The 10,135-nt window shown below is 38.3% G+C and overlaps 1 protein-coding gene across 2 annotated transcripts; it reads left to right on the top strand.

Annotated features, from left to right (window-relative positions):
• Positions 1 to 2,028: 2,028 nt before the first annotated feature.
• Positions 2,029 to 10,100, top strand: alas2 (aminolevulinate, delta-, synthase 2). Of its 2 annotated transcripts, none has more exons than XM_086141910.1 (10): positions 2,029 to 2,129; positions 3,332 to 3,678; positions 3,787 to 3,879; positions 3,972 to 4,191; positions 4,762 to 4,946; positions 5,161 to 5,340; positions 6,043 to 6,207; positions 7,316 to 7,584; positions 8,823 to 8,982; positions 9,247 to 10,100. In XM_086141910.1, exons 2-10 carry the CDS (start codon positions 3,351 to 3,353, stop codon positions 9,408 to 9,410), a joined length of 1,764 nt encoding a protein of 587 aa, XP_085998036.1. In that variant the 5' UTR covers positions 2,029 to 2,129; positions 3,332 to 3,350; the 3' UTR covers positions 9,411 to 10,100. The 2 variants fall into 2 exon arrangements, with proteins under 2 accessions (XP_085998036.1, XP_085998037.1); XM_086141911.1 differs by having other exon boundaries at positions 2,030 to 2,129; positions 3,335 to 3,678.
• The last annotated feature ends 35 nt before the right edge of the window (positions 10,101 to 10,135 follow it).

Here is a 10,135-nt window from a genome sequence, read left to right as displayed (position 1 = left end):
CCTCCAGTTTATTACGCAAACCTTAATAAACCCCAATTTATTAAGGCTATTTAGATTATTCATGGTTTAAGCTTTTTTTGAGGTCATTTTATACGAGCAGCTGTTGAAATTTGTCTGTGAGAACGCATCATGTGAGGTCAAGGAATACGCTACCCCCGCACTTCTCCACTGACCCGCAGCTTTGTCTAGGGTGCCATCCCGTGGAGCCCCGCACCCCAACTGCCCAAATTCCAAGAGTGTTAAAACCAAGACCTTATAAGGAAGTAACCCGACCTTGAGGTCAAAAGGTACAAAATGAGCGTGGCCCCCCGACTCGGGGCCAGAACCTCCTCATCTACACATTTGACTGGAGGCGTCTCAGCGGGTATCTAGAGAGGGTGAACGATCCTCGTGGGGTCCACATGGGGTGACATTCATATCTCGTAAGTGTATTTCCTGATCAGTACCTGACCATTGTGACGTCTTTCCCTGAGTGAAAATCCCAACACAAGGTCCGGTCCCGTGGCGGGAGCCACAAAAACTGACACAGCGTTTCTGCAATGTCCTCAATTCAACCACGTCGATTCCCTTCTCCGGGCTGCCCTTCCCGCTCGACTAGAGGAATGACCAAATATATCATTTTTCTCTCCAAATATTGTACTACGTCCCTACATATTATATAATGTGTAATAATAATTGTAATAAAATGTTCTTTAAAATGCCAAATTTAAAATGAAAAAAAACAACAAAAAACAAAACTCGTCCCACCTTGCGTCGAGTCACTACAGTCCGCCAGGTGCGTGTGTGTGTGTGTGTGTCTGTGTGTGTGTGTGTGCTGCACTGCACTGATGACGCGAGCGGGATTGCCCACCCTGCTGACGTCACCTTCCTGAGTTCTTGTCGCCTGTGCTTCTGTAATATTGACTGTTTATCTGCACAACATCAATATTCATTCAGAAGTTTCCTTTTTTGTTGCTCAAGAGAAGGAAATGTGTTGTTACACACCCTAATGATTTTAGCACGGGAACTCTCTATGACAGATAATAATATTTTATAAACACCTCAGGTTTTAGGGGGTATGATGGTATTTTTTGTGCAAATGCTCATATTCCTTTATATTACCCAAAGATATGTAACATTGTTGCCAAAGTGCTGGGAGGATTTAATTACTTCATTTTATCAGCAGTATTACAAACATCCAATCATCACAACAGAGCCATTCCTATTACAAGTATGCCTGACATCTTTTAAAAACAGGCTGGCAAAAATAAAACTTCATAAATATTAACTAAACATTCTTTAACTACAGTCAGCCTTGCAGCCTCATCTTAATTCCATTTCATCAGCAGATTGATAGTTGCTGGATAGGAAAAATAATAAATCAGTTGATAACTAAATGATAGTATAGTGTAGCGAGCCACGATTGTTGGGGTTTATGGTGATGCTTGTTTTCTTTGTGATTTTGGGGTTGGAATGATGTGGGTGTAGTTTAGGGTGCATTAAATTCTGTTTTGTTTTTTTTATTACCTGGAATTGAGCGGGAACAGTTAGTTATATTGTGGGCTCATGTGGCATGCCTGTGGCCAACAACGACTATTACTCATTAAGCAAATGTTTTACCGTCACCCGGGTGTTTCCCTGACTAAAACGCCACAATAGGAAATAATACTAAGCAAAGAGGACCAAATTAATTTGGTGCCTTACAAACATTCATAAATATAATCAAATGAAATTTTTTAAGATGGGCTGCCACATCACTTTTTGTAGTTACAAGGAAATTAAACTTTTTGTATTTTTTTGCCATCTAAAGCATCACATTGTGTATAACTTAGAATTTAATTAATGACTTACTGAAACGGTGCCGAAGTATTTATATTCCCAACACTCAATGTAAGAATGAGAGGATTTTTTTAGATTCAAAAGCATAACCAAACTTTCACGATCTTTCTCATGCACAGCATGCACGCACACATACACACACACACCCACACACACACGCACAAACACTACTGGGTGGCCCCAAATGATGTAACCCATCAACCCGTTGGAGGGCAGGGCAGCTGATTACGTGATGCTCCAATAAAGGTTGACACTTTCTGACATTCTGTCTGTTTGCTGTTTTGAAGTTCGTCCTCAGTGCAGGTCAACAGGTGAGTTTCCTTACAGTCTTCTCATAATTACGATTGGGATTATGATCTTAGTTTTTATTATCATGTTTGTTGTTGCTGTTATAACATGAAGATGGGAAGAAGCAGTGGTAAAATTAGTAGTATTACTTTTGGTCTATATACAGTATATATGTATCCGTATATGTACATCTAAATGTAGGTGTGTGTGTGTGTGTGTGTATTCTGTACCACTTAGAGTTTATATTACAACTTAAGCTGATTTATAGTTGTCACAATTTGCATTCATCATATGTTTTCATTGCATATATGTACGTATGTACTGTAAGTATTCATTCAGCATATTTAGTGAGGAAAAACCATACACATGAAGTTAAACTCTAAATAATGTTTGATGATATTGAGAGGGAAAAAAACTATTAAAAGAAAATTATGAAAGTTAATGTCTAGATATTACAGGCAAAAGTAGACTGCAGCGTTTTTGCAATTTTTTTTTTGAGCGTGATCGACATTGCTTAACAAATTTAACAGGAATAATGTTGCTCATTAGAAATAAAATTTGACCCACTTGTGTTTAAAAGGCAGTGGCCTTTCACAGGCCATTGTGAGGAACTTATCATACTCATCTAACCACAAGAGAAAGTCTAAGATTCTAAGAATTGCCTTGTCTCTTGACCTCAGCTGATTTACATAGGAACTAAACCCCGCATGGAGCTTGTCGGAGATTTCTTATATAAATTAGTTCTCAATTATTATTAGAAATATTGTCATTTCCACTATCATTATTGATCCAAGAAATAATAGACAAAGAATTAGAGAAGGTGTTTTATTTATTTTATTTTTTCGATAGCAGCGATGACATCAGACAGGGCAGCGTTAGAGCGCCTGCATAGTGAAGATAAGCCGCAGCAACCTGCCACACCCACAAGGAGGCACCTCCAGCTTTTTGGTGAAGTGAATATCTGATAAAATTAAAAAAAGGGAAAGAAAATAAAACTCTGAACAAGTCTTACCATGTAAAATAGTAAAATAGTAAAATAGTAAAATAAAATATCCTCAACAAACTTTAGCCAGTTTTCATACATTCTTCTTTGTTTTTGGAAATCTCAAAAAAAAAAACAGCTTGATGAAATTTATACTTTTTATAGCTCAATTGCTGCTGATGAAACAGCTTGTATGGGATTTATTAAGTAAAATATCTTCCTTTTTCCTATCTTAATTAAAAGTAGGAACAGCAGGTGCACAATGGCTGCCTTCCTTCATCACTGCCCCTTCCTGAAGTCCGCCTCTAAGCCAGCTTTGAGGAGAAGTGGAAGCTCTCTGCTGTCTCTGGCTAATCATTGCCCCATCATCGCTCGCCAGATTACTGTCAGTGGAATAACTCAGGAGTCCAAGCAGAGCGTCTCACCCACCGTTCAAAGCAGTTTCAGACTTCCCACAGTGGACCAAAAGAGGCTCTTTGCTCAGGCGGCCACTCAGGTGGCAGTGTCTGTATCCAAAGGTTGTCCTTTTGTCATCAATCAGATTGGCATGGTCCAAGCCAGTCCTGAAGTGCAGGAGGATGTGCAAGAGGGTAGGAAATGTTTACTGACATGATAAACTACACTCAAAATTGAAGAAAACACGTCCGTTTTCCAAAAAAAAAAAGATTAAACACACCTGACACGTGGTGTTTCCACAGATATGATGATCTCTCCATTGAAAGGTTTGAAGGAGTCAGTTCTCCAAGCATCATCTCAAAACACTGTTACCCACCTCCTCCATGACAACATGGGTATGTTTTACAGTCAAATTTTCTCACAATGTAAGTTTTTTCATCATCTTACCTGTTCATCAGACTAATTTGGAGTCTCTTATCCCCACTAGTTGGCTGTAGCTACAATTACGACAACTTTTTCATTGAAAAGATTCATGAAAAAAAGATGGACCACACGTACAGAGTGTTCAAGACAGTAAATCGGGGACCTGTTTTCCCTTTTGCTGACAGTTACTCACTCCCTAAATATGAGACATCTAATGTGTCTGTTTGGTGCAGTAATGACTATCTGGGCATGAGTCAACACCCACGGGTCCTCGGGGCCATCAGGTAAAATGAAAAAGCGAAAATCATTTGTGTTAATCCGAGTATGTATTTTTTTTTCAACGTTAGATCTTGAATAATGTAAAGTCCTGCTCAAGGTAAGTATTGTCACAAAACAGTCAGCTGCTATACCAGTTGTTACTTCATGCCCTCATGTTTAGGTTGCAAACACCCGGGTCGATCTTTGCACAAATTGTGTTCAAAGAGTTCTTTTACTGAAGTAAAAACACAGAAATGGCCAAAAGGCAAACGGGATATAATAAATTATTAACCAAGGAAAATGCTTTAATCAAGATCAACAAACATAATACAAATCAACTATCTGCTGCATTTTTTACATTTATAATCAATAAACAATGTCAATAGACATTTCTGAAAGTCATTTGCTACACACATATATATATAATATTTTCTATATATTTATATTTATCTTTGAGTGTGCGTGCGTGCATCATCTTTGTCTCTTTTTATTTATTTCTTAAATAGTAAACAGTCATTTATGAATTATTTATCACAAAAATTAATATCTTTTCATGGAGTGTAACAGTTGTTATTTTCGGTTCTGTGTGTTCTCAGAGAGGCTCTGGACAAGCACGGTGCCGGAGCTGGTGGAACCAGGAGCATCTCAGGTACCAGTAACTACCACGTGTCTCTAGAGAAAGAACTGGCTGAGCTGCACAAGAAAGATGCCGCTCTGTTGTTCTCTTCATGCTTTGTGGCAAATGACTCCACCCTCTTCACTCTTGCCAAGATGCTGCCAGGTAAACATTCAAACATTCATCAAACGCCATAACACCGGGCTACTTCACGAAATGCTTTGACAGGTATTTTGATATATGTGACTCTTGTCAGCGGCCTCTCTCGGTCGGCCTTCTATCCTTCTATCCTGCTGTATATATTCTAGTCAAAGATAAATTATAGATAAACTTAGAAATATCCCAGTTTCAACACTGATGTGTTCAATTTTGTACACAGATTGTGAAATCTACTCTGATGCTGGAAACCATGCATCAATGATTCAGGGCATCAGGAACAGCGGATCCAAGCGTTTCATTTTTCGTCACAATGATAGCAGGCACCTGGAGGAACTGCTGCAGCGCTCTGACCCTAAGAAACCTAAAATAGTGGCATTTGAGACTGTACATTCAATGGACGGTGAGGACAATGAAGTAGCACGTTGTAAATGTGTGGTCATTTAGGCTGCAATGTAAGATCCCCATACACGGTTCTTGTTTTGATTTGAATAAATTAACAGTCATGTACTTTATCATGTGTTGCAGCGACACTGCAGCCCTCACCTGTGCTCTCCACATGACACAGCTGTGATGTAAAAAATGAAATAACACTGTAAAAAAACATGAAATCCGTACATTAATCCTTTTGTCCATTAGATTGGCCTTTTCAACATAGTTGTATTATTCAAAAAAAATCCCCCTTCAGTATTGAGAGAGACATTATGTGTTCTATGGTGTATATCTATTCAATTACTCATAGTCATCAGAAAAATGAAACAAAAAAAACAACAGTAATTAACATGGTTTGGAGAATTATTTATGTCATTCGATCACTGTGTTTCAAGAGGAACACTTTAAAAGTAAAAAACTGTAAAAAACATAATAGATAAACCCAAGATAGAGTCCCATTTGTTTAAGAAAAACACTGTCTTCTTTACCTATATATGTACTGTATGCTGTGAGTATATATATAGATATATACATACTATGTTTTTTAGACTCACCTTGTACTTTTTTGTATCTCTCTCCCATTATCTTGGACATTTGCATTTCACCGTCTCGGTGTTCATTTACCTATATTAAAATGTTCTAATGATACCACATTATCCCATGGGTCTTTTAGGTGCTATCTGTCCTCTGGAAGAGCTCTGTGATGTGGCTCACCGTTATGGAGCTCTGACATTTGTTGATGAAGTCCATGCAGTTGGCCTGTATGGAGCCCATGGAGCCGGGGTAGGCGAGAGGGACAATATCATGCACAAAATCGACATTGTTTCTGGGACATTAGGTGAGCATATTCGGAGAAAGTCGAGTTCTTCTCATTGCGATTTTGGGATTAAACTCATACTTCAGTCGCCTATGTTTATTTTCTTACTACTTCTTTCTACCATAGTATGAAGGGCAAGGCAAACGGCTTCCAACTGTCATAGATTAATAGACTCCCTCCTTGGACAAATTCCAGTCCACAGCAACTTTTCAGTGTCATACTGCCAACTAAGCACCAGTAGCTTGAGAAATGCTGCTCTTTTGCTGGTTATGTGGTGACAAGAGATGCGTGAGCTCTATTCAGAGGAAAGGGACGTTTTATCAGCTGGGAACCAGCTTTTCTCCCACTCTGGCCGTATTGATAAATCTACCATCACAGAGATGGTCTTATCTGTAGCTGTATGATATTTGGGTAATTTTAGTTAAAATCTTTGTTCGGCTCATTACACGGTGTCAAAATGTAACAACTTGGCTTTGCGTTTGCTTGGTTTTTCGTATGTGCGCTGAGTCAAATATGAAATTGAATTAAAGAGAAATTTTGGGGACCAACCAGTGTAATCAACTCGTTTTGCCCTTGCGACACCTTTCCCTATCCTTGTACAATTTAACCCTCTCAGGCTCAAATTAAGTTGTAGTTGCAGGAAAAATCTGATATTTGGCTGTCGCAAATCTGCAACATCTGCCTGGAGAAGGTTAAGAAGACAACACTACTTTGCACCGTATATTTTTCTAATTATTAGATCCCTGATAGCACTGAATGTTTGACCTAAATGCTTAAATGTCCTACCTATTTTTACTATTAACTGGCTTTAATTTGACTGATGTGCCCTTGACAACATTTACAAATTAATCTGATGGGGTTGGAATCTCGGGGGAAATTGAGGAATCACTTTGCCCAATATCTACAAAGGAAACATCACCTTTTTGGGTATAGTGGACAATCATTGGGCGAAATAATATTTTCCAAGTGGTATAATGTTATTTTACAGATTCAACAAATTTCATAACATAAAGGAAAACAAAATGTTTCTTTGAGTAAAATCTGCATGATAACTAAATAACATTACTTCCTTGGCCAAATGATTTTCCATCTCCTGATCTTATGTAAACTCACTCATCTGTATCTTCAGGCAAAGCCTTTGGCTGTGTGGGAGGCTACATTGCCAGTACCGCCGCCCTAGTGGACACAGTGCGTTCCTATGCAGCTGGCTTTATCTTCACCACTGCCCTGCCCCCGATGGTCCTTGCTGGAGCGCTGGAATCTGTCCGAGTCCTGAAAAGCCCCGAGGGCCAGGCACTCCGCAGAGCCCACCAGAGGAACGTCAAGTACATGAGGCAGCTGCTCATGGATAAGCGTCTGCCTGTGGTCAACTGCCCGAGCCACATCATCCCTATACGGGTATCTATGATTATAAATGCTGCCAAAACCTAACATAACTAATAACATTTCAATAGCACATTGTTCAATGCCAAATAGAAAATAGGGGGCTTTATTTGTTTTTTCCACCATGATTTAAAGCTACCTTATTACCCAGACACAGTGGTAATTACCAGTTGTGTTGTTTGAATTCTCTCTGGTTGCTTCAGTTTGTAGATCCTTATATTTTGGAAGCTGGTACACTGTCACACTCCCATAGCTTAAGCCAGTGTTTCCCAACCACTGTGCCGCGGCACATTACTGTGCCGTGAGAGCTCATCAGTTGTGCCGTGGAAAAACGCTCCCTTTTACCTAATTGGTCCATTAAATTACTTATTCAACACAAATATTGTGTCTTCCTATGTCTATGTATGTGGGCAGCATGCAGTGACAGGCAGCACAATTGCATGCTCTTCCACTAGATGGCAACAGGTAATGAATAAACCTGTGTACCTACCGTACCTGCTGCTCAAACAGCTGCAGGTAGATACACCTGGCTGACTGTTGCTAAGGAGTTCCCCATTCTGGAAAATAGAGATATTTAAGCTCTTCTCCCTTTCTCCACAACATACCTGTGTGAGCTGGGCTTTTCAAGCATGGCAGTAATACAGACTAAAAAAAAATACAAGTAAATTGAGACTACAGTTTCACTCAATTACATAAAAAAGGTTTTGACATAGTTATTTGGTGCTGTGCCGTGTGATTTTTCGAGTGTAAAATATGTGCTGTGGCTAAAAAAGTTTGGGAAACACTGGCCTAAGCAGACAACAGACATTTATAATGTCACTATATAATGTACTATGCGTCATCTCATTGATGAGATCTGTTCCATATAAGATCAATTCAAACAATGATTGCAAAAGGGAAATTAAAGTCTGAGAAAAGGCAAAGGGGATATAATTTCTTTTTTTTAAAAGGGCCAAAACCCAAAAAGCATTGTTTCATCAAATGAGACGGTCAAGAATTGGCATTTACATACTTAAAGATGATGATTAAAGCATATTCAGGTTTTGTGAATCACATGTATGAGCACTTGGAGAAAATAAAATCAGAATATAGTAAGAAGTAGTATCTAAATTGCTCTTGGGTGAAATTACCTGGGAATTTATATTTGCTGTTTGAATCCATATTAATCATTGTGAGAAAGAAGATTGGTGTTATGACTGTTTGTTAATTCTATGTAAAAAGCCCCTTTCAAGTATTTTTTGTCCATTCTATAGGTTGGCAATGCTGAACTGAACACTAAGGTGTGTGACATCCTACTGGAGAGAAACATCTACGTACAGGCCATCAACTATCCCACAGTGCCTCGTGGTGAGGAGCTGCTCCGCCTGGCTCCATCCCCTCACCACAACCCCACCATGATGAAGTATTTTGTAGGTGAGTGTGTGGTCCAAATTCAAATTAGGCGAAATCAGATTCAAGCTGTTCTAGTTAATATGTAATCAAAATAAGCTGGCATACACACTGTAGTATGAAATAACTGAGCTTCACAGAGTTCTTGTCGTTTTGTTGTTTCTTTCCCTGTAGCAGATTAAACATAGTTTATTTCATCTTCACAATAAAACTTTATGGGGATTTTATTCCCCGGATTGACACATTTCAGATAGTTTGTGCTAATACATGTCCCTGTTTGATTCATAGAGAATCTGGTGCAAGTGTGGCAGGATGTGGGACTTAAGCTGAACAACCCGGCAACAGCATCCTGCACCTTCTGTAATCACCCACTGCATTTTGACCTCATGAGCGAGTGGGAGAAAAGCTATTTTGGTAACATGGAGCCTCAATACATTACTGTTTCTGAATAAAGTGTTACATTTCAGAAACAATAAGACATAGGACATATCTACAAATCTTTCTATCTGCCTTCAAAATGATCAGTTATCTATTTGTACTCGATGGTTTGAAATGATATATTTATGAATTTTCCTCTGTTTAGATTAACCAAATTACATCTGCTGTTATTAATAAGTAAAGGAAATTGTTGCACCCTTGTTTTAAAAACATAAAGCCTGCACAATGGGCACTTTTACAAATGTTTTATCGAAGTGTGAAGTTTGAAGAATTTTAATTCATTGTGTGAGATTCTGTTATGGATTCTCTTTTGGTTTCATTTACAGAAAATATCCCTTTTTGTTGTTTTTGATTTAGACTGAGCTGCAGAATTGATTAGTTCATTAAAGGAGGAACAAATTTAATAAATATGTCCTGTTTAAATCTGTATCAATTTCACAAATCTCCCACATCAACCTTTGGGTCTTATGATAAATCTATCTACATGAATACAATAATGAGTTATTAGTGGTGTGGCAATACATGATTTGTATTAATTTACACCTGAATTGCTTTTTTGTTGGTTTGTTTTTCATTTCTCTTGCAAATTAAGTTGTATCTTTGCTGATCATATATATATTTACTTGTATTATTCCGCAATGCTGTTAAACTGACTTGATTGCAACTAATAAATGAGACATTTTATTTCGATATGGAATGTAAAATCTTGTTACACTAAGTTTTTTCAAAATATTTCAAA

This window comes from Fistularia commersonii, chromosome 34 (assembly GCF_037954325.1).
Source record: "Fistularia commersonii isolate RoL2024-O1a breed Wild chromosome 34, RoL_Fcom_v1.0, whole genome shotgun sequence".
NCBI lineage: Eukaryota > Metazoa > Chordata > Actinopteri > Syngnathiformes > Fistulariidae > Fistularia > Fistularia commersonii.
This window is presented reverse-complemented; position numbering and strand designations above follow the sequence as displayed.